The 24,550-nt window shown below is 47.5% G+C and overlaps 1 protein-coding gene across 1 annotated transcript; it reads left to right on the top strand.

The window, feature by feature from the left end:
- The first annotated feature begins 68 nt into the window (after positions 1 to 68).
- Zbtb49 (zinc finger and BTB domain containing 49) lies at positions 69 to 23,367 on the top strand. Its single transcript, XM_027939565.3, has 8 exons — positions 69 to 148; positions 4,766 to 4,932; positions 6,977 to 8,067; positions 10,469 to 10,515; positions 17,197 to 17,270; positions 19,169 to 19,251; positions 19,338 to 19,499; positions 22,315 to 23,367. Exons 2-8 carry the CDS (start codon positions 4,781 to 4,783, stop codon positions 22,989 to 22,991), a joined length of 2,286 nt encoding a protein of 761 aa, XP_027795366.2. The 5' UTR covers positions 69 to 148; positions 4,766 to 4,780; the 3' UTR covers positions 22,992 to 23,367.
- Positions 23,368 to 24,550: the final 1,183 nt, after the last annotated feature.

Raw genomic sequence — 24,550 nt, 5'->3', positions numbered from 1 at the left:
GTCGGAAGTGACGCCACCGGAAGCTGGGCGGCCGGCGGGGAGGGGGCGTGGTCGGGATGGTTCCGCGGCGCCTGCCACCCGGCTGCGGCGCTGGGGACCTGGGCAGCAGGTGAAGAGGCGGCGGCGGGGCAGGGAGCGGCCTCCGAGGGTAAGGTGCCGCCGGCCTCGCGAAGGCGGAGGCGGCAGCGGCCCGGAGCGACTCGCGCAGGCGGAGCGGCCCGGAGTTCCTGGGCGCGCCGCCTCGGCGTCCCGGCCTGCGGGGTACAGTCGGGCTGGCGGCCGGCGCGGCTTAGCGCGCGCCCGCCCCGCGCCCGGCACCCGGGCGCTTCCGCACCTAGTGGCCGGGCCTGCGAGTGCGCCCTGTCCCCGGCTGCCCGCCCCGCGCGGGTGCCGCCTCGCTCCGTCCGGCTCCACGCTGTAGTTGGGGAGGTGCCTGAGACCGCGGAGCTCCCCGCCTGGCTCGGCCTCCCCGTTTTGCATCAGTGAAACGGGTCTGATAGCAGTTCCCACACCGTCTGGTAGGACTCCCGGGTTGGGAGTCCAGCATCTGCCATTTAGTAATTGCTCAATAAACGTTAGCTGTTCTCCGCCCTCACAGTAGGGTCTGCATCCGGCGGTGGTCACTAAGTATCTCGTTGCTTAAATAAGGGAATGAAAGTTGAATGAGCGATGAGCAAAGTATTATGAAAACCATTAATCCCCCGGCGGTGCCTATGGGTGATAGGAAGGCTTCTCTGGCAGTGAGCAGTGTTGGGCCTGGAAGAGCAGATGTATTAGTTTGCTAGGGCTGCCATAACAATACAAGTGACTTAGACTACAGACTTAATTTTTCCCACAGTTCTAGAAGTTGCAAGACCAAGATCAAGGATCAGGCAGGTTTGCTTCCCCCCCCCCCCTTCCCCAAGCTTTCTCCTTGGCTTGCGGGTGGCCATCTTTGTGCTTGTCCTCACATGGTCTCTCCTCTGTGCTCCTGCATCTCTGATGTCTCTCTGTGGTCCAAATCCTCTCATCTCATAATGACATCTTTGAGACTGGAGTAGGGCCCACCCTCTTGGCCTGGGTTTTAACTTCATTACCTCTTCAAAGGCCTTGATCACCATGTGCAGTCACATTTTGGGAACACGATTGAGCCCTTAACAAGGAATTCACCAGGGGGACAAGGAGGTGAATATTTGCCAACAGAAATGACAGAATGGCCAAGGGGTTATAAAGCAGGGTGCCCCAGATGTTCTGTGTTTTTGCACAGGGCACAGCATATTATTCTTATGCTGTCCTGCATTTTCTTTTTCGTTTACCCCACCCCTAACCCTAACCCACCCCCCAATTCAAAGAGGATAAACCCTCTTCATTCTTGGTCTGACAGACTTAACTCTCAGGTTTCAGCAATGATGTCTCTTCCTTCAGAAAGTTTTCCCTTGACCCTCCCCGCACAGGTTTCCTCCCCCTACTTAATAATGCTCCTGCAGTGCTGTACTTGTTTTCCCACTGGACTGATGCTTCATGAAGGCGTGGATGAGCATATGGAGTTGTTCACCGTTGTACCCTCAGCACCTGCAGACAGTCGATACTCTGTAAAATTAAGTAATTGATGGGAAACTGAGGGCCAGGGAACAGATCCTGTTCAATTTGCCAGCACTCATCCTTACAACAATATCTTGTACATATTAGACGTACAATACCTATTTAACTGAATTGGCCTTCCTAGTAGACAGAGTCAACATAAAGCTAAGGCAAGACCAAGGCTTGTTTGCTTAAACCCAGCACTTTTGTCTCTGGGGTGGGGTGAGGGACTAGAAATAAGCGAGTTGAAAGTGCTATATGTATATAATGGAGTTTTATTGAGCCATAAAGAAGAATGAAATATGTCATTTGCTGGAAAATGGATATGACTTGAGAGATTTTTGTAAAGTCAAATAAGCCAAATTCCGGAAGGCAAGGGTCATATGTTTTCTTTCATATATGGAAGGTTGATAGGAAAAGAGGGGGATCTCATGAAATAGAAGGGAAACCAGTAGAGTAGAGGAAGGGGGCCAGGGTGAGGGAGGAGGGGAAGGAAAGGGGAAACACTGGAAAATGAAACTGACCAAATTATATAATGTGCATCTACAAGATGTCACAGTGGATCCCACTATTGATATCATTATAATTGTATTGATATCAATATAAAAAAAATTTTTTAAGCATAATGGGAAAATACCCCTTAGGATCCTTCTAAGGAAGCTTGGTATTGAGGCACATGAACTTTGGACCCTTGGAGAAGTAATCTATTAATGGCTTCACTGAAAAACTTTGACAAACTCATCCATTTGTGTTGGACCAATTGATAGAATTGCAGCACACCCCCACCCCCACCCCAAACAAGGGCTTTTGCTGTAGGTGCTTTCCCTGCAGGTTAAAGTTCCATTCTGGCTCTTGTTCCCTTTAAAAGCACTTCCTCATTCACATCCACCCAAGGGAAGGGTTTTCTTCCATTTTTCTTTTTCCCTATATTTCCATCGTTTGATATCATTCTAACAAAGCCAAATTTTCTACCTTTATATTTCTGGTATAGATCTGTAGCTTTTAGGAAAAGAAAAAAACCTTAGAGTATCTAGTCCAAGGTTCTTGCTGTAGTTTGGGTCTTATATGTTCCCCAGGGGCCCATATGTTGAACACTTGTTACCAGACTGGTGCTGTTGGGATGTGGTGAAAAGAAGAGGGGCCTTATAGGAGGCCTTCGGGTCATTAGGGCTGTGCCCTTGAAGTAATGGTGGGGGCCCAGCCTTCTTCCTCTACACTCTGGTCATGAGAAAAGAAGTTTTGGTCCATTATGAATAACTGCCAGGATGTGCTACCACAAAGCCAAAGCAATGGGGCCAACCCATCATGTACTAAAACTCTAAAACTATGAGCCAAAATTAACCTTTTCTCTTTATAAGTTGATTATCTCAGGTATTTTCTATAGTAACAGAAAGCTATCACACTGAGCAGCAAACATGGACGAAATCCCTGTGTTCCTCCTGTCACACCAGCACCTTGTATGCCACATATTTGTCCTGAATTGTGTAAAGACTTCATGCAGTGCTTGTCGGTGGGGTCACTTGAATCAGAGAAAGCAGTAGATTGAAGAGGCAACTGATTTGGTCAAGGGAAGCTTTTGCTAGTGACTTAAGAAGTGTTTTACCTCACAGTTTGGTGGGTCAGGAATTTAGGCAGATGTCAGCTGGGTAATTCTTTAGTTCCATGTGGTTTCATCTGGGACACTGAGTGGTATTCAGCTTCTGGACAGGCTACCCTGGGGAGTATGAGCATGGCTTCCCTGGGATCCGGAGCCCTGGAGCCCTTCTCCCTCTCCAGGTAGTCTATCTAGTTGGATGTCTACAGCTGACTGAGGCTTCCCAGAGCCAGTTTTCCAAAAGATGGGAAGTAAAAGCTGTCAGCTCGTAGGCCTGGGCCTGGGAGTGAGCAGTATGTCCCAATGTCTCACTGTCACCCTTCTGTTTAAGTGGTATACTGTGCACTTATTTTGTTGTCCTTACTAGAATATCAGCTTCATTAGGGTGGGGACCCAGCATGTTTTGTTCTTTGCTATTAACCTATAGCCTAGCACACAGTAGTTATTATAGTTGTCATATGATTAAACTTTCTGTGTACACATAACGGTTTCCTATCTGTTGGTCAGCCTTTTGTTGCTGTAACAAAATCCCTGAGAAAATCAACTTAAAGGAAGAAAGGTTCATCTTGGCTCACAGTCTCAGAGGTGTTAGTCCCAGGTCACTTGGTTATATTGTTTCTGGCCTGTGATGAGACAGAACACCATGGTGGGGAGGGTGTGACAGAGCAAAGTGGCTCACCTCACAGTGAGCAGGAAGCAGAGAGAGAGGGAGAGCAAGGGCCAGGGGTAAAATATACCCTTTAAGGACACACTCCCTGTGACCTACTTCTTCTAAGACTCTACCTCCTGTCCACCTGGTGGACCACATGAGCCTTTGGGGGACTATGACATTATTCCATTGAGAGTTAGTCAGGGTTCTTAGAAGGCCTGTGAAGCTCACTGTGGCCTGCCATCTAGGATGGCATCTCCTGCCACTGAGTCGCACTCAAGAGGCCTACTGCCTATGGTCTGTCTGCCCTAGGTAGCTGCCTGGCTCCTTCCGTGACTTCCCTCACACCTATCAGAGAGGCACAAAGGCCCCGGATCCAGCACGCTGCTGCAGGGTGCCTCCTGTTGTCTGGTGAAGGTAGTTACTTTGACTTGCACCTCATTTCCCTAAGATGGCCCCTGATTTTCCCCAGCTTCCAATTCACTGACCATAAGTTAGGTGTTTGACAGATGTGGGTTTGATCTCAACTAGTTGTCTTTTTTTAACCTTGTGTGGATCTAGGTGTATTGTTTTATTTTTTAATTTAACATATAACTAGGTAGACCATGAGAGGTACACTTAGTATCATGGTTGTATTCTGGATTTACACTATCAAAAACAGTGACCATTTAAATATAAATTTGTAGGATGACATTTCAGTTCCTCAGTCATGTTTCAAGGGCACGATTGTCCCACGTAGCCAGTGGCTACTGTGTTGAGTACCCAGCAGAGAGCATTTCCGTCCTGCAAATGGTGCTCTCTAGCAGCACTGGTCTAGATGCTGCCAACTGAGCTTAAAGAGGGGGCGGGTATGTGTTTGAGCTGAAGGAGCGCTGCCATGGGGAGGTGCAGAGGAGCGAGTGCTGTGGGGGCTGCTTCATGTCCAGTGGTGGTGTTGAGTCTCCTCTCATGCTCTGCTCCAGGTCTCATGGTTTAGCATGGACCCTGTTGCTGCCCACAGCTGCCATCTTCTCCAACAACTGCATGAGCAGCGCATTCAGGGCCTGCTTTGCGACTGCATGCTGGTGGTGAGAGGGGTCTGCTTCAAAGCACATAAGAACGTTCTGGCAGCCTTCAGCCAGTATTTCAGGTGCGTATCTCGTCCAGCCTACCAGCTATGGGGGACGCCCTTCTAGTATGGAGGCATTTTGATCGCATTTTTCTATCTTCTTGAGTTTGACTATTCTTATCTTTTTATGCCCGTGGGGGTTTTTGGGGGGCGGTATTTTGATTTTAGTTCAACTTAATATGATTATTGCTTTTATGTTTAGAATGACCCAAAGGAAAAATACCTCTTAACTAAAGTGTATTTGGGATGATTGAAAGTGTTTTGGTGGGCTGGGGATGTGGCTCAAGCGGTAGCGCGTTTGCCTGGCATGCGTGCGGCCCGGGTTCGATCCTGATGTTGTGTCCGCTGAAAACTAAAAAAAATAAATAAATACTAAAATTCTCTCTTTCTCTCCCATGCTCGCTCGCTCTCTTTAAAAAAGAAAAAAAGAAAGTGTTTTGGTACTTTTGTCTTTTATTTTGATATTTTGATTTAATTTCAATTTTCTGCATATATCTTCCTTTCAGGATAAAATGATTAAGGAATTGAATTCCTGGTAACAATTTTTCTGTGATAAGAAATCAGAGTGGGGGCCAGGCAAGGTGGTACATGACTATAATCCCAGCTACTTGGGAGGCTGAAGCAGGAGGATCACCAGTTGGAGGCCAACCTGGGCAGCTTAGTGAGACCCTGTCTGAAAATAAAATAAAATTTAGAAAGGGCTGTGGATTTAGCTTAGTCGTAAGGTGCTTGCCTCGCCTGCAGGAGGCCCTAGGTTCCATCCCTAGTACTGCAAGGGGAAAAAAAGAAAAAGGAGAAAAAATCAGAGGGGGAAAACATTCTATGGGCTGCTTTATTTTCTTTTTTTCATCTTTTTTTATTCTCATTTGAATATTATAAGACAATATTTGGTTTGAATTCAACTTAGTTTTCCCTGTAATCATTTCTACTTATGTGAAACATTTATTATTCATAAATGCTGAATAACACCAAATAGTTGTTACAGTGTATTTAACATTATTAAAGTTATATATTCTACATAATTTAGTTTTCTGGTTAGCAGGTTTATTTCTCTTTAAACACAATGACTTCTTTTTCCTAAGTATTTTTTTGTTTGTTTGCAGCATGCGTACCATTTTCTTGCTCTAGTAACCAATATAGGGAACGTGATCTGCTCTTTCCCTTGTAAAGCCCTGAATCATGAAATGAAGTCTGTCACAGTCCACAACACTACGGATTGTCATGAACCAGCTCCTGAAGCTGGGCCGCAGTTTTGTCCATATGCAAAATGGCCCCAGACCCTTGGGCTTTGCTGTCACCTGCTTCTGCCTTCCCGGGTGCGTGGGGGTGCAGAGGAGGGGTGGACAAAAAAGGAGTTAGGTCTCTCTGTTGTATGGCTGTTTTGAGCTGAAATAATTCAGAACTGAAGGCCATTTTGGGAAAACAGGTGACTATATTTGACAAAATGTCATCAACAAGCTACAAGACAGTTTACTAACTCATTTGATTACGGTACACACAGTACCAGTTCGTTCACTGTGAATTTGATTTGTACCCAGAAAAAGAGCCTGCTTTATGGCATCTTTTTTTTTTTTTAGATTCATTAACTCATGAGGTGTCTTACTATTGGCTTATGGACCATTGGGTTGCCAAAAAACCTGCCAGTAATTAGGCATTTACTTGTTGCAAAGCAAAATATGTATCAAGGGTTGGTTTGTTACAGGTGTTTTTATTTTTAGGAAATTTTTAAGGCACTTAGACATGAAGATATTCGTGAATATGTTTTAAAGTCTGAAATATGTCATTTGTCAAACTAAATGTAATATTCAAAAGCATGAATTTAGTTTTCTTTATTTATATGTAATTAATATATATGGATAATTGCAGATTGAAAAGATATTTAGAACATTCTTATTTATGTTAAGTAGATCATGTTCATAATAATTTTCAGATCTGTCTTTGTGAGTCATAAGCCATATTGCTATGTGTAGATTTTTTTAAAATATTAAACATGAGTGTTATAAGAAAAAGCAGATTGTAAGAATAGTTTTCATCATAAATGGATTTTTTTTTTTTTTTTAATCAGGAGCCTCTTTCAGAATTCTTCAAGCCAGAAGAATGATGTTTTCCATTTGGATGTCAAAAACATCAGCGGCATAGGGCAGATCCTGGACTTCATGTACACCTCTCACCTAGACTTGAACCCAGACAATATTCAAGTAATGCTGGACACAGCTCAGTGTTTGCAAGTTCAGAACGTTCTGGATCTGTGCCACACATTTTTAAAATCAGCCTCTGAACAGCCACCTGGCATGCCTTGTAACAGTACATTCTCCCTGCAAAGCACTCTGGCCCCAGATGCCACCTGTGTTATGAATGAAAACTACCCTCATTTACTGCAAGAGTGTCCTGCAGGGACCCAGCATGCTAAGGTTTTGGATGAGCCGCATCCTCACGCTCCGTCAGTCAGTCTTCATCATTCCACAGGTGAAATGTCCAAACAAGCCCCCAGTGCTTTAGACAGCAGCTGCTCAGAGCTGCCTTGCAAACAGCCAAGTTACTATTACAAACTCAGAGACTTTTACAGTAAGCAGTACTGCAAACAGACCGCTTGTCCCAGCCAAGAGCGAGGAACCGAGCAGCCTTTCGCCTTCACTTCCCCTGCAGACCTCGCTGCAGTGGACAGCCAGTCTTGTGCTATCAGTCATTCTGAGTGTCTCCTGGAGTCTTCCGAGCACTTGCCTTCTACCTTCCTGGCCCAGCTGCCCAGTGACTCCATCCCAGACCCTGAGTCGGATGCCCCTGGCCAACAACCTACCAAACAGATGAGGCTCAAAAAGGCCATTCACCTAAAGAAACTCAATTTCCTAAAGTCCCAGAAATCGGCAGAGCAAGCATCTGAACACAAGGTGGATTATGGTTTAACAAAGAGGACGGAATCTACCCGTGAAAATATGGCAGAGGAAGCTAGCAGCCGAAGTACTGAAGAAAAAGAAAGTGAAGACATCAGTTCTGAGAATTTTAATTGCGTTAGTGAGATGGAGCTGTCCGAAGCCCCCTCCACACTGGAAGATCAGTCCCAGAGTCTTCATTCACAGAGACAGTACGCATGTGAACTGTGCGGGAAACCTTTTAAACACCCAAGCAACTTGGAGCTGCACAAACGGTCTCATACAGGTACACTGACCCGTACCCACAGGCACGGGGAAGGAAGTCACTTGCAATGACACCCTGCCTTGTTTGTATAAGAAGCTTTGCTCTTTCCTTGACAAGGTCATTGGTGTTCTTAAAACTCAAGTGACATTAACTACACTTTACTTTTAATTTTTAATGATGCATCTTAAAATTCTGCAAATGGTTTTAAAATAGAGCCATTTTTGAAAGATGGACTACTTTTTATTTCAGGTGTAGCTTTATGTGACAAACTGTCCATTTCTAAAGAAGTGTAGTCAGTTATTTTGATGTGCTCAAAATTCTTAATTAATTCTAAAATAGTCATGCTATATTTAGTTGTTTCTTTAGAATTAGATCAAGTTTATTTTTTCAAAGCATAATGTAGGTAATTGAAACTAAAATAATGTAGTTTGAATAATTCTAAAAGGTCTCTCAGAAGAAATATGAATATCTGATTTGAAGAATTGAGATTTGGAAGCCTTAAGCATTTGATATTTTCAAAAGAAAAATTCTTCCATTTTAAACATTGAATTTTCAAGGTTTTATTAATTCATTCCTTCTCCCCTTTCACGAATTTTTAGAGGTATTATACCATATGTGTTATATGTTGCATATATAGTATACCATATACATATTACATTGTATAATACCTACATATAACTTTCCTTCCTATAATTAGACATGATTACTTTAATAACATTACAAATTAGTGTACAATTATAGTCATGAGACAGTGTGCACAGGAAGCTTCCAGAATAACTACACATACAGTGTGGTCATTGCATTTTTTGATGTAGTGTTCTCTTATCACTTGGGATTCCCGGTTTGCTTAGGTGATTATCTCTTCATGTATATTTGGGAGACATCAATCAGTAATATTTGTGAAAGCCATTTATAAATATCAGTGAATTTGAATATAAAGTGCTGTTATAATTATTACTCTTAGTTCAAAATGTGTGGGCATCACAGACTTGGTTTTGCCGTGAATTTTGCTCAAGTTTCCTGCAGCCTAATGATCACTATAATTTTTTTGAGAAATTTAGCTGTTTAGCTTTAAAGGAAACTAAATTACTTATTCTGAGAGAACATCTGTTGAGAGGGCAGCAGAGCCTGGGAACCCTCTCTGGGACCTGCCATCCCAAAACTGTCTTCAGAATAACACAGGGCATCATTGCCCTTTCCTCTTCTCTCATGAGCCTGCGGTGGAGCCTGCCAGTGGCTACGTGGTGTGACGATGTCCCATCCTGGTGGCCAGTGAAGTGTGCTTGTGCGTCACGGACTTCCTTCTCTTCATTTCTAATGTAGCACACACTGATAGACACAGCCCACGTGGACAGAATGTCTTGGACCTTGGTTTTACCAGTGCAGGGATACCAAGGCCAAAGTCTGTGACCCACTGGATGGAGTTACTAGCCTTGCTTACTTAGCACCTGAGTGACCAGTAACCTCTCATTTTTCAGTATATCTTTTAAGGGAATTTTAACTTGCCTATTATCATAGTAATTTTATACATAATCCTTTTTTGGACTCCCAAAATACAGACAATATCATTATAATCATTTAGGGCCCACGAAGCTACAGTGAGCCCAGAAAGCTAGCAGAGCCCAGCTGTGTGGTCAGAAGGGAGCACAGTGTTGTTATTTCTCGAAGAGGGTCTTAATGTAGCATGTGATCTGAGTGGAACAGGGAAAGGGAAGGCTGTTGGCTCAGGCTGCTCCTTGGTTTGTGTGGCCCACGGGTGGCACCTTGACGGACACCTTCTGCAGGTCCTGGTCTGCAGGCTGTGTGCACACAGCTGTGGTTTCATGTAGCGGCATCCATTCTCCATAGTCTGTTCTGTCCAGGATCACTTAGAGCTACTAAATGGGAGGTGACTGAAAAGACCGCAGAGGAGCACCTCTCCCATTGAAGCCTCACTCTCTCCTGTGAGCATGTCCACCAAGGCTGGGAGGCAGCAGAGAGGGGCTGTCTCCTTGTCCCATCATGTTTTAGGAGGTCCACCCTGTTTGGGGCTCCCGCGTTCACACTATGGGTGGTGCGAATGGGCTGCCTGTCCTCTTAGGAGCCAGTAGTAAAGTGGAGTCAGGTTCCCGCTGTTCAGCAAGAAAACTGCAAGGAGAGCCTGGGGTTTGCGTTGAATGCAGATAAATACATTCAGCTTCACCACAGGTTTCTACCTGGAGAGTCATTTGATTTTTTTAGAGGAAAAGCATAGAGATTTCACTGAGCACTATCTGTGAGAGCCAAGTGACAGTGGAACTAGAAACTCCGCTGTCCTGCTGTGGGGAGAATGTCCTGTTCCGTGTGAAAGAGAACAGGGATCACTTAAACATTTTAAATAATTATTGCTCAAATGCTAGTACTGGTTTTACAAATTGTTCTGTTTTGTTTTGCTTTGTTTTAGGTGAGAAACCTTTTGAATGTAACATATGTGGGAAACATTTCTCTCAGGTGGGAATACTCTTATTTACTATTAATAATTGGAAACCTGAAACGCAGTGTCTATTTTTATTATGAATAAGATACTCTTTTACCTCTGATAATATCTATTACTTGAAGATTCCAGAATAAATCAGGAGATAGCTTTGAAGAACACAAATTTCTAGTTCACGAGGTCGGGCAGGTTCTCACAGTACCTCTTCCTTTCCCTTACTAAGGGTGGGTCCCATCCTAGGTATGCCTTTTCTTTGGTGAATGAAATTCCTGTGCACCACACACAGTGTTGTTTCCCTGGAGCCTACAGATGATATTCCACCAGTAGTCGTCTTATTCTCATCAGGACTAGATGTGTGTGTGTGTGGCACTAGGGATTAAACCCAGGGTTGCTTTACCACTGAGCTACATCCCCAGCCCTTTGGGTTTTTTGTATTTTGAAACCAGGTCTTGCTGAATTGCAGAGGCTGACCTTGAACTTGCAGTCCTCCCACTTCAGCCTCCCAAGCAGCTGGGGTTACAGGTGTGCACCACTGTTCCTAGCCTAAATCATTTTTATTACCTGCTTTTACTGCTCTCCTTTAGCTGATCTCCATTAAGATCTTTTGAACACGTAGTTAATTCTCTCATTCAGAAAACCTTTATTGTACCTTCTTGTGGGCAGGTACTGTGCTAGGCCCTGGACTCAAACCTAGAGATTTAATGTTTTACAAAAAAGTTCTAGAATTACCTGGCTTGTGGGCACCTGCTTTTCTCTCTGAAACGTTAAGTTCATCTCTTCATGGCCAGGTGCAGAGCACTGGGCTTCCAAGGGACATAAGATGGCAGCCGCTCTGGGGCCTGAGGGCAGATATCTGCAGATGCTGCTCAGCCAGAAAAATAAGCTTGGGCTGGTCCCCATCAGGAGTGGGAGACCCTTGGTGTGGTAGGGCTGGGCAGGGAGGTCCTGCAGAGCATGGAAGCAGTGAGTGCCATCTTGCCCCACACAGCTCTCAGTGTCGCCTGCATCACTGAGGGTGCACCCACTTTTCCACACACCAGACCTGCCAGCCATACTCCACTCCACTCCTCCCTCTCATTAACTCCCCGCTTGTAGTGATGTCCCAAATCCAGCATTCTTCCTGTGCGTGAGCAACCCTGTCCTCCCCGGATGGTCAGTTCCTCTGGGCTGGGCAGTGTGTTTATGTCATCCCAGGGGATGCTCCTGCCCAGGGAATGGGGAGCGCATAATTGACGAGATGAGCAGAGTGCTCATCCTCCAGCACCATTCTAGTGGCGATCCTCCTGCCCGCCTGGCCCCAGGGTCCAAGCTTGGTCTGTAGAGCCAGATGGTCTGGATTTGAAGCCTGCCTCTATCAGGGATCACGGCTGTGCAACCTTGAGCAAGTCAGTTCCCTTATTGGTAAAATAAGGATAATAAAATTGCTTACCCCAAAAGAGCTGCAGGAGGGAAGGAGTTAGGTGAAGCTCTTGGCGTAGTGAGTTACTCCCTTCATCCTGATACTCTTGCCCCATCCTGCCTCACCAGCCCTCACTGCTCTGTGTCCCAGTCTCCCTGTGGGACCTCCTGTCCCCACCACTTCCCACATCTTGGGTGTTATGGGCAAGCCCCCGACCTGCAAGGCTGTTGATAATGAGCAATGGCAACTTCTCTGGTCCTTGTTTTTCTTATTCTTAAAATGGGAACACTACTACTTCATGGAAACATTCTGGAAAGCGTGTTCTACAGTTAAATTGCGATGATGCAGTATGTTCTGACATTCTGCTCAGAAGCCCTCCTGACTCCCTCTGGTAGCCAAAGGAAAGCCAGCATCCAGGCCTCCTTGTACCTGCCTCCCCTTCTCCTCTGGCACTGATGCCTGGTGCCTACCCTCAGAAACGCTGACTCCTGGTTTGGGTGGACTCCAGTATTGTTATTTAGAAATCAGTGATTTTGCCATGTAGACAAATTGGAGACTTGCTTTAGGTCCTGGCCTTCACTTGCCCTCTTAAACCCTAGCAGGCATCCCTGTCTGAGGCAAATGCCTCCTCTTTTCTTCTGAGTCGGTATCTGTGTTTTTGTTAGGTTTCTATTTTTAATTTTTGGTACCAGGGATGGAATCCAGAGACATTTTATCACTGAGCAAATTCCCCAGCCCTTTTTCTTTTTATTTTGAGATGGGGGTCTCACTAAGTTGCTGAGGCTAGCCTTGAACTTGAAATCCTCTTGAGTTGCTGGAAACGCAGGTGTGCATCACCACACTATGCTTTTGTTGGGTTTCTGTGAACATAGAGTTATCTGTAGCCACAGTCTTCAAATGTTTGTTGCTGTGTTTTTTTCATAGTGAAATGATGAAATTTTTATGAACAGGAATTGTTTTAAAGACTTCATTCAACAAGGTTTTATTGCAAGCCTGTTATATCCCTGTTCTGTCCACGAGATTTGCTGTGGCTAGAGGGGACCAAAGTAAGGCCTTGGGGAGCTTATCATTCAGAGGAAGAAGTGACCACTGATCATCAAGGACACTCACATGGAATGTGCTGGGCTGGAATACGAACAGGAACGGGAACAGCGCAGGCCGAGGAGAGCGTGCCTTTCCTCCTAAAGGCGTGGCGCATGAGGCAGGGCAGCAAGTGCTCCAGAGTGCCCTGGAGACAGATGTGTGGTAAGCCAGGTGTCCCTGGCCTCCTAGGGCAGGAGAGTAGCAGTGCTGTTTGCATGGGGATGCTCAGTGCATGATGCCCACAACCCTCCCTTAGCCCCAGTAATAAACGGGAACACGGTCGTGGTTGCAGTGTACGGGAACACCCGCATGTTGCTTGCCAGAGTGTTTTAGTAGCAGTGGGTGCCTAAAGCCTTGTCCTTCTGAGAATTAAAAAGTTTAAAAAACACGAGTCAGAATTTCTGACCCTGTATACTGAGAACTTAATGTTTAGTACAGTTAGATTTTATTAAAAGTTAACTGTGCCTTCATTAATGAGCCGGCACACTCCATAGCATTCAGCTTATGAAAGCTGCTATCTTCTTTTTTTTTTTTTTTAATTGTAGACGGATACAATGCCTTTATTTTATTTATTTGTTTTTATGTGGTGCTGAGGATGGAACCCAGTGCCTTACGCATGCTAGGCAAGCACTCTGCCATTGATCCACAGCCCCAGCCCTGGTATCATCTTTGATTGTGCAACAGACCACATACCTGGTAGCATAACCTGCACGCTTCACCTCTCAGGTTCTTGTGCAGTAAGGCTCCATGTTGCTTTGGGAATGTGCCTGTGACTCTTCTGAGGTGCCCTGTCTCCTTGCAGTGCACATAGACCAGGGCAGTGATGGAGAAGTCAGTCCAGCAAATGCAGCTTCTTTCGAAAAGGAGCAGTTGTCCTGTCCCTCAGGGAGGCAGAAAGAAAAGCACCGGGGAGTCCATGCAGGATGAGTCCTGAGAGGCGGAACAGGGTGAGAGGCAGTGGTCTCCCCGCATTGGTGTCTGGACTGGGTGGCTCCCTCAGTTCCCGTGCTCATGACACCTTCCAGGTGTCTGCTTAGACAGAGGTTCCAGGGTGGGGGACTAATGCCAGAGTGATTTTTTCCCCCTCCATGATAAAAATGTAAAAAATGAGGACATTGAGATGAACTTTTGCAATTTATCTTTTTAATTTTACAACTTTATGGAATCCTAAAGTCTTGATACTCCTGAACTAGATGGCTTTTAAGGTCTTGGATCCCTTTCACCTCTAAAATCCTTGAGATCCCTTGACTTGGTCATATTATCACTCAGCTGCTGTTTGGAGCACTCATGGAAGAGAATTGCGGCAGGGTCTGTTCATGTTTGAATACCGACATTGAGTCCATGTCAAAAGGGTTTATTGTAAAATCATTCAACCCGGGTTACTTTTTTTTTTTTTTAATATTTTTTTAGTTGTCAATGGACTTCATTTTATTTTTTATGTGTGGTGCTGAAAGAAAAGGCAGAAGTCAAACCCAGTGCCTCACACATGCTAGGCAAGCGCTTTACCACTGAGCCACAGCCCCAACCCTTGGGTTACTTTTCTATGCAGATTTTCTGTTAAGTTCATCTTTGTTTGAAGTGGTATTTACTTTTTAAAAAAATTGAAATTCCTTTACTGGTAGTATTTTAATTATAGTTTTAACAGCATAAGTTTTGGAGTCAACAGATAAATCTGAATTAGAGAATTCAATCCAAATTTTATGATCTGAAGCCAGTAATTTACTTCCCAGATTCCTTAGTTCTGTACAGAATGTGAGTGATATGCTCTGTAAGTCCTTGTGTCAGCCAGGAATGGTGAGTACACTCATAATCCCAGCATTTGGGAGGCTGAGGCAGGAGGATCTTTGACCATATGCAGGATCTCAAGACTGGCCTGGGCAACACAGACCCCATCTCAAAAAAAAAAAAAAAAAATGTGGCAATTGAGTTAAATACTATGCACAACAATTTTGCAAAGGGCTTAGTTCGTAAGATCTTAATTCTTGACCAATGAAAGGCTGTTAGCATTGTTACCACTTAGAGGAATTTTGATTTTTAACCTGGCCTGTGCACTCAGGAGGACCTCCACATGGGAGCCTGGCAGAAGCTTACCAAGCACAAACCAAAGCCCGGACCTTGCAGACCCAAGTGTGCTGAATGCTCTGTGTGGATTACATTCAGAAATCATCTAAATGTAATGAATTATCCTATTAGTTTTATTTAGTCTACTTTCATATTATTTATCAGACCAACATGTGCTCCTTACTTTTGGTAATGGGGGTTAAGCCCAGGGGTGCTAACCTCTGTGCCGCATCCCCAGCCCTTTTTATTTTGAGACAGGTCTCACTAAGTTGCTTAGGGCCTCACTCTAAATTGCTGAGGCTGGCTTTGAACTTTCGATCTTTCTGCCTCAACCTCCTGCCGCATGCACCACCATACCTGGCCAAATGTGCTTTTTGATGTGGGAAAAAGAGAATTATTTTTATTATGTTTCCAGTAAGAAGTAGGTAAAGAAGCGTGTGGGTGTTTTTTACTACTGCTTATTACGAGGAAGACCATTTGATTATATTTGGTCTGAAAATAAATAATTCCATTTAAGCCATGCTGAAAATTAACTGGCAGGTTTTTAGTCATGATACACAATTTACAAAACAACTTGAAGCCGTAGGGTCCAGCTTTACCATTGAGCAGCAGTGCTGTTCAGATTGTTCCAGGACTGATGGGCTGTTCTGAGGTTCTGAAGTGATTGGCTTAAAGCCACCAGTGATGTGTCTTTCCCACCCATGGGCTTTTTCCCTGGTGCCCAGTGACTGTTGTGTTGACTGCTCACAATGAGCTGGCTTTTTCTCAGGGTTGCTCCACAAGTAGAGGAGCTCAGCATCACACAGACCACTGTTTATTTGTACCCCAACCATGTAACTGGAGTAACTATTCTTCTGAATCTGTTTTCCATCTAGAAAATAGAAATAATGGTAGCAGTTACCAGTGGCATGTGTGACTTTGAACAAATGTGCATTGCTGTTGATATTTGTGGTGATTTTACTCTTCTTAATAGTTATTCTGTTAAAAACAGGATGTTTCCCAAAGTTTTGCCAAATTCTTTCTCTTTGTTTATTGAAAATAAACCCAAGTTCTCCTTAAGCTGAATTTATCTTAGTCTAACGCAAGCGTCTGTCTCAGTGTTTCCTGGGGTGTGATAGACATCGTGAACTCCAAGTCATGTAGCCCACAAGTTCTTTATATTTGAGTTTTCACTCACAGGTGAACATGAGATTCTCTTCAGACCTATAACCATGAACCATCTCTGCATTCTACTTAAAGTATACTTTGCAAAATTAAAAAGACAGTTTCTTAGTTGGATGCTGTTCCTTCTCACCTTGTCTCTCTAGAGCATCCTGCCTACACATTGGAGCCATAGGCATCTTAGTTTATTTGTATGTTTTTGTCTTTTGGCAACAGAATACTATAAAAAATTAAATGGGGAAAATGACAGCTTGAGACTATTAAATTAAGGCAGTATAAAGTCTTATCTCCAAATCCTAATTTGAAATATTTCCAAATAGTTTTTTAATATCTACAGCATTTGTGACTTTCATTTCTCTGTACTTTAGGTAACTTAATATTGACTTCCCATGATTAGTACTTGGAAATCTGTTTGGTGATCTCCTTATCAGTGTAACTTTGCAGAGCCCTGCTAGTTTCAGAAATTAGGAACTCAAAAGGCCCCATGGTACTGCCAAGTTTCTCCTGATTTGCATTTTTGCACAAAGGTCAAAATGATAAACCTCCCAGGCAGAACTAACCGTGCTGCCCCAGGAATACTTCCTTATGTCCAAAAGCACTTTTTTTTTTTTTTTAGAAACAGTGAATACTGGAGTGAACATACATGAGTGCTTCTTATTCTTCCAAATGTTGTTGCACATAGATACACAAATAAAATGCATCAAGGTCTGTTTACAATACAGGCTGGGGACCAGAGCATTTACAAAGGTGGCACCTAGAGTGGTCACACGTGCAAGGCCACAGCCAGGAGCTCCTGTGTGGTCCAGGTGGCTGCACCAGAGGCAGCACCTGCTGTCCTTGACCTTCTTGCACATGGCTTCTAAGTTGTATCTCTGTAGTCGTCATTGAAAGTTGGGTTGAACCTGGCTAAATCTGTAGTTTTCCTTTTGAATTTATACAACTTTAAAAAAAGAAAACTCTGATGATTGGTGTCTGTCTTCTCCTCTCTTTGCAGGCAGGCAACCTGCAGACCCACTTACGCAGGCACTCTGGTGAAAAACCCTACATCTGCGAGATCTGCGGGAAGAGGTTCGTCCTGGGCTCGGCCTGTGCATGATGGGTGGGTGGGGGTCACGCCCTCTGGCTCTTCATGTGAAACACAGAGTGAGAAGAATAAAGTGGGCTGCGCTGTGGCTCAGTGGCAGAGTGCTCGCCCAGTGCGGATGGGGCGCTGGTTCAGCCCTCAGCACCACATAAAAATAAAGGTGTTGTGTGTATCTACAACCAAAAAATTAAAAAAAAAAAAAAAAAAAAGAACAACAACAAAATTAAAAGAAAGAACATCTGGGGCAGGAGTCTTAGGAAGGAAATGGGACTTAGATGAAACCTTATTTTATACTAAAACTTTAATTCATTGCAGGATGTCATGAACATAGACTGATGTTCCAAGGAGGGCACTGTCTAGTAGGGACATGAGACTTGCAGCGTGGGTGGCTAGACTTCAGGGGAGGTGGCAGGAGGGTGGTGCTAGGCTTCAATGGGCAGGTGGATTTTGACCTGAGAAGTGAGAGCTGAGCTGGCAGCAGAGTATCTGATGCAGGTGGAACGAGATGAGTAGCAGTTTCCTCTGCACAGGGTGGTATAGATGAGGAGCGTGTCCCCAGACAGCCCACAGCCCTCCTTCCCTCACTTGGTTATGTTTCAAGGTCTTCTACTCTGCCACCCAGCCGTTATACTAAAGCCCAGCTGTCAGCCAGGACCACTAGCCACAGCCTGGGTAGATCTGTTAAATGCCCCCTGTGTGCTCAGTGCTGTGGTCACAGCATAAAATCCAACAGCACAGATTCTCTGCCTCTGACAAGCTCCTACTGAAGAATATCAGGGTCAGAGACGAGCCCTGGGCCAGAAGAAGGCAGAGCCCTCTGATACTGTGGCGTCACGTGCTGTGGGAACAGCAGAGGCAGGAGCGACCCTGATTCAGGCTCAGGTAAACACTATCTCTGCTGTTGGTAGAAAACGGGCTAGAACCAAGCTGCCCAGCCAGCCATGTCCCACTTCTGCTGTGGCTTCTGGAACACGGTGCCAGGTATCACGTGCTCATATCAGTGCCCCACTCCTGAATCTCACCCTCTCTCAGTGTTTCTAGTCATCAATTTCTGAGTTCCATGAGGAGTCACCTCTGTGTGCAGCCCCTTCCCCCAGAATGCAACATACTCCTGTTGGGTGTGCCGGGAAGGAACAAGCACAGACTTCCTGGGTTGAGTTGCTGCCTCGGCAGGGTACTGACCGTCTGTGGACTCAGTTTTCCCATCTGGAAAGTGGGGTGAAAATGCCTCCCGGTGGTGTGAGAGTGTGTGAGGTGACACTTTTGAGGCATCTGTCCCGTCACCTGGCACACAGCAGCTGTCGGTGGAGGCTGGTTGTCTCCGTTCAGAGCCCTTTCTCCCTCTGCCGCAGGACGTGTGTGAGTCTCCATGTGACTGCAGGAGAGCCTGTTCCCTCCTGGTCTTCAGGGTGCAGGAGGTGAGCTTCTCGGGAGTCTTTCTGGCACACTGCCTCTTGGTCCTGAGCCTCCCTTGCGGGAGGAGAGCCAAGGCTGCATTGCTGAGCACAGGCGGCCACACTCACCCGGGCTCTGCAGGACTGCAGCACAGAAGGGCCTCACTTTCCTCCCAGCCAGGGCTTCCTTCTCCTTTACAGCCTGGGGAATGAGGCAAGAGCACAGGGGGTCTGCTCTCGTGCAGTGTAAAGCTGAGGAAGGAAGTCAGGTGGAACCAGGCAGGAAAAATGCAAAAACAAGACCTTGCATCATTTTTTGCTTTTCTTAAAAGAGACACAAGGAAAAACGGTTTAAATGCACATTTCAGGTGAATCAGACCACTCTGAAGCAGAGCGGGAACACGTTGTCTTCCCCTCAGCGGCTTGGGTCACTGAGACCCTCAGGAGTGTCGCCAGGCTCTTAATGGAATTTTCCAATTATATTGCAGGTTTGCAGCCTCCGGTGATGTCCAGCGTCACATCATCATTCACTCGGGAGAAAAGCCACACTTGTGTGACACCTGTGGCCGAGGTACAGCAGAGCACCCTCCTTTGCCCTGAAGGTGTCTGCTCCAGGCCACCTGGCCCTCAGCTCACCGCCTATTGTGATCTCCCTAGGGTTCAGCAACTTCAGTAACTTGAAGGAGCACAAAAAGACGCACACGGCTGACAAGGTCTTCACTTGCGACCAGTGCGGGAAGTCCTTCAACATGCAGCGGAAGCTGGTGAAGCACAGGGTCCGGCACACCGGGGAGCGTCCCTACAGCTGCTCCGCCTGTGGTGAGCCTCTGCCCCGTCCCCTGGGGGTACCTGGTCAACCGTGCAGTGGGAGAGCACATCCTGCTCCACCTTGAGCTGATCTGATTGGTGCCTCTGATAGACACTTGCTTCCTTCTAGGCAAGATGACAATGATAGTTTTCTTTGCCACCTCCTGTGGTCTCTCATTCCAGTGTTCAGGAATGTGCTCACTGTGTGCCTGTGAGGTATCAGAAACTGTCCCCAGTGCTCTGGATAGAAGATGACCAAGAGTTTCAGGCACTGAAGGCTCATGTCCAAATGAGAAGGGTGCAAGCTCTGGAGGGTGCTGGAGACCAGAGTGTCCTCCTGGAGCCCTGGGGGCACACGTTGGGGGCGAGGGGATGGGCTTTGTGGGGTCACGGATTATACAGCAGATTATACAGCATGTCCGTGGCTTGGTGACTTCAGCACAGTGGACAGTGGAGAGCTGGTGGGCTGGGCACGGGGGCAGTTGCTGCCCAGATGAGGATGCAGAGACGGAACGCCTGTGAGTGCACGGTGCCTGCCCCCAGGCAAGGTGTGTGCCCAGGACCAGCACCTGACCACGGTGAATAGATGAGTGACAATCATCTTTATGACGATCTCTTTAGAACAAGTGTGGGATCCTGGAGCGCAGTGCTGTGGAGAGTGGCCTGTTCTGATTGCGCTGGTGTCTTAACTAGGGCAGGACTCGGGGGATGCAGCCAGAAGGCAGCCGTGTTCTCTGCTCCCTGTTCTAATTGTACACCAACACAGGCAACACCATGCCACTTGGAGCCTCTCAGAAACTAAAGTTCCATCACTTCTAAATTACAGACTCGGCCTTAGATCACCAATTTAAAATGTCACTTCTAAATAATCATCACGACCATGGGCTTGGTTTGGAGTTAAATTTCTCTTCCTCCCCAGCTAGGACTTGCTGCTGCTCAAGTCCCACTAGTGGAGGAAGAAAGGGGACCTCTGTATCCCCACCTCAGGGTTCTGCCCTGCCCCTGCTTCTGACTTACAAGGTCAACCTTAGGGGGAACAGAGACATAAAGGGAACGGGAATATTCCTACAAGTCAGGTGCCTAGAGAGTATTCCCATACCATAAAATTCACCCATGTAAAATGAATAGTCAGGGTGTTCATATATTCCCCCAGTTGTGCCGCTCACCACAGTCTCATTATGAACCGTTTCAGGACCCCAAAAGGAAACCCCATACCCATTAGCAGTGACTTCCCTTCCCATCCCCAGCCACCAGCAACTGCCTGTCTACTTCTGTCTCTGGGTTTGCCTGTTCAGGACAGCTGTGTAGTGGAGTTGTACCCGGGCTCCCTGTAGCTGGTGTCTGACTTCTTCACATAGCCCCTGAGCTATGGCCATGCAGGGACAGGGTCTGGCATGGATGAGTTTCATTGCTCGCTGTGTAGACAGGCTTCCTGCTGCGGTGGCTCATATTCTGAGCTTTGCCTCTCACACTCACTGCATGGCCCTGAAGACAGGCGCCCCTCTCCCGCACACCTGACCGCACTGTCCCTCCAGCTGACCCTCCCTTCCGCCCTGGGCTTTGCAGAGTTTGTGCCTGGGAAACTCTTCCTTAGTGTCTCCTTGCCCTCTAGGCGGCTCTCGTAAGTGGATTCAAAGCAGCTCAGCTTGACCTCGTTGGTCAGTGGCTGCACACATTTTGTGAACGGAGCACGGAGCATGCCGCCTGGTGCAGTGCTGACCCTCCTCTCTGCTGCCAGTGCAACCGCCACTAGCATGACCATGTAGAGAAAGGTGCCATCTTGTCATGCCTCGTCACAGCAGGGACGCAGTGGAGCCAGGCTCCTGTCCACGCATGAGGCATAAAGGAGAGCCTTCCCTTGTCCTTTCTGCTGTGGGGAGTTATCATGAAGATCCCACATGTCAGGGACGACGCCCTCGCTGTGGTATCCATCACCTAGGTAAACAGTTGGCAGCACTTGCATGTGCAGCAGTAAGCCCCCATGCTGAGGCCTCCAATCACAAGTGTCCAGACCCGAATACAGTGCGGCATCAAGACAGGGTAGAAAGGGCTTCCACTGTGTCCCGTGAAGACAGTGGTGCTGGACAGAATGCAGCAGTGAAACAGGCAGTTCCCAGGGTGTGTGGATTTGGAATATGTATATGGGAAAGTGCCCAGAGTTCAGTGTGTGGGTGGTTCCGTCTAGTTGGATTGTTCAGGTGTTTTTCCCTAGTACCTCACCTGTTACGTACCTCTTAGTACTTTACCTGTTATGTACCTCTTAGTACCTCACCTGTTATGTGACTAGGGCAGAGAGAGAGAGTTGAAGGAGCAGAGCGGTGCATAAGGCAAGGTCTCGCACACATGCGTGCAGAGGGAGGGCGTCCTGTGTGGACACAACCTTGGTGCTGATGGACAATTTCCACTTCTCAGCTTCTTGCCTATTTTGACTATGGAACTCCATCTCTTTACACAGAAAAAGGAAATAGGGCCTGGGGAGGTTGTAGGTGTACTACAGGAGTACCCTCAGGAAAGGCGTTTCTGACTTTCAGGGTGGCATGTTGGACTTAGGAACGTCAGGGAGACTGATGAGGGGAGTCCAGACGTGGGGAGCGCAGCCCTGCAGGTGGACTCTGTGCAGGGGCACAGTGAGTCCCTGGAGGACTTTCACTGAGACTCAACACCCGCAGGCCGGTGGGGGTGGGAGGACTGCAGCAGGAGGAATACTGCCCCAAAGTGAGCAGGTGCCATCGGCCACCAGCTCTCCTTAAACCATGGTCACTTGGTGTCAGGAGGAACGGGATCCTTCCAGAAAGGCCACTTCACAACCCTGGTCTTTCCCCTGCAGGGAAGTGTTTCGGGGGCTCCGGCGACCTGCGCAGGCATGTCCGCACGCACACCGGGGAGAAGCCCTACACGTGTGAGATCTGTGGCAAGTGCTTCACGCGCTCGGCCGTGCTGCGGCGGCACAGGAAGATGCACTGCCGGGCTGACGCCGAGAGCCCGGGCGTGCTGGAGGAGCTCGGCCGTGCCCTCGAGACCTCTGACCTGGAGAGGTCCCAGAGCTCCGACTCCTTCTCCCAGGACGTGTCAGTGGCGCTGATGCCAGTGTCCGTCAAACTCCCTGTCCACCCGGTGGGAAACTCCACAACGGAATTTGACGGCCAGTCTGCCGGCTCCTACTGCAAGTTACGCTCCATGATTCCCCTTCCTGGTGCCAGTGCCCAAGAGAAGCTGAGCTTGGACGCTATCAAGCTGGCCAAGCCCCAGGCGCCCCAGGCCCAGCCCCAGGCCTACACCTACCCAGACATGGACACTCCAGCCAGCAGCGAACCGCTGCAGGCCGACAGCACAGCCATGGTCCGCTCCTCTCTGGCTGCTTTGGACAATCACTGCCCTGATCCCCTGGGCGGCCGTGCGTCTTCCGCGGCTTATAGGAACTCAGAGGGGCAGTTTTTCTCCAGTATGACACTCTGGGGGCTGGCGATGAAGACACTGCAGAATGAAAATGAGTTGGACCAATGACCCCACATCAGCACCTGCTGCCCAGTGTGGCTTCCTCAGTGTGGCCACCCAGTCTCGACCCACAGTGCTCCATCCTCCTTGCACCTGGTCCCTGCTGACCATCAGAGAATATGTAGGTGCTTCCCCTCCTGACAGTGGGAGGAGGCCCACTGGTGCCCCTGGAGCAGGCGTGGGAGTGGGGCTCCTAGAGCCTGGGGCAGAAGAAGCCATCACCTTACCTTCCACCAGCATGAGCGCCCATGCTTTGTGTCAACTAGTGTACAGTTTTGTGTTAAAGGAAAAATATATGTGTGATGAGACAGATATTATTTTTGCATTTTTACAAGGTTGAAATTTGTAGCATTTTGTATTTTTATTTACAGATTCTATTTGTATAGGAAACATAATTTAATTTGAATAAACAAAACTTGTTTTCTATATAATATTTGTTTTCTCCAAATGATGATCGTCTGAAGACGATGGTGGTATAAAAATAAATATCAATGTGCAAGGCCCTGGGTTTGATCTCAGCACTGGCAAAGAATTAAAGGTTAGCAAGGTCTTGGCAACGGAGCTGAGTCGTAAGTCCAATTGCTCTGCCATCTGACACCAGGGACCCTGAGCTGCGAGCAGCCTGGGCCCCAGCAGCCACACAGCCTCTCTGGTCCTCTGGTTTTCTTCCTTCAGAGTGAGAAACACCTTATGGGGCTCGTGACCTGAGACCCACTTGGAGGTGCCGCCCAGCCCCTGGCCCCGGGCAGGGCTTCTTAAACAGGCACTTCCTCTTGCCTCCCAGTAGGATGGCAGCCTCTGGGAGCACTTGTGTCCACAGCGCTGTCACCCAGCTCAGCATGGGTGGTCTGTGCAGATTAGAGCTGGGAGCACCCTTGCCTCCTCACATCAGCTTCTGTCACCCAGACGTGAACCAATCGAGGTCAGTGTTTTAGGGGGGAGACAGTCGCAGGGCAGGTGTGAAGCCAGCGGTGGGCTCCCTCCTGGATTCCCGGCCATTCACTGCGCTGCAGTCCACGAGGCCTGTGTAGGTGCCAGCAGCGTCCCTGACCTGCACATGGAGAACCGGAGCTTCTTGAAGACTTGGGGCCCTGCACAGGCTGTGCCTCTTAACAAGGTGGGTGCTTTGCATGGGACTTGCCTGGGATTGAACCTGGAGCGCGTTTGTGTGAATGTCCTTCCATCTCCCACTGCTCCAGCTCCTGCGCTGTCCCGACCCCAGCAGCCCTTTTTCTCCTGGGCCCTGTCATCCCTGTGGCCTCAGCCGTGACTCCCCACCGGCCTCTCACGCTCACCTTCACCTGCAGCCTCCGCCCTCTGAGCCTGCACGGGGCCGCTGTGCCCACTGGTGAGAAGCCCTCCCTCCCACCTGGGTCACCGCTGTTCTGCGCCACTGTCTTCTCATCCCCTGCTCAGGTCTCCCACCTGCTCCTCCTCGTGATCTTGCTCCCAATTGAACACGGAAGCAAATGGAACTCCCCTCGATCCCCCCCCACATGCCCCCCTCCTGACCTCTGCGTCTGTGGACTGCACCCCGGGACACCTGCTACAAAGGTGTCCCCAAGCTT

This window comes from Marmota flaviventris, chromosome 7, assembly GCF_047511675.1.
Source record: "Marmota flaviventris isolate mMarFla1 chromosome 7, mMarFla1.hap1, whole genome shotgun sequence".
In the NCBI taxonomy this organism is placed as follows: Eukaryota; Metazoa; Chordata; class Mammalia; order Rodentia; family Sciuridae; genus Marmota; species Marmota flaviventris.
The sequence above is the reverse complement of the archived record's forward strand: the minus strand, read 5'-3'. Positions and strand labels throughout refer to the sequence as shown.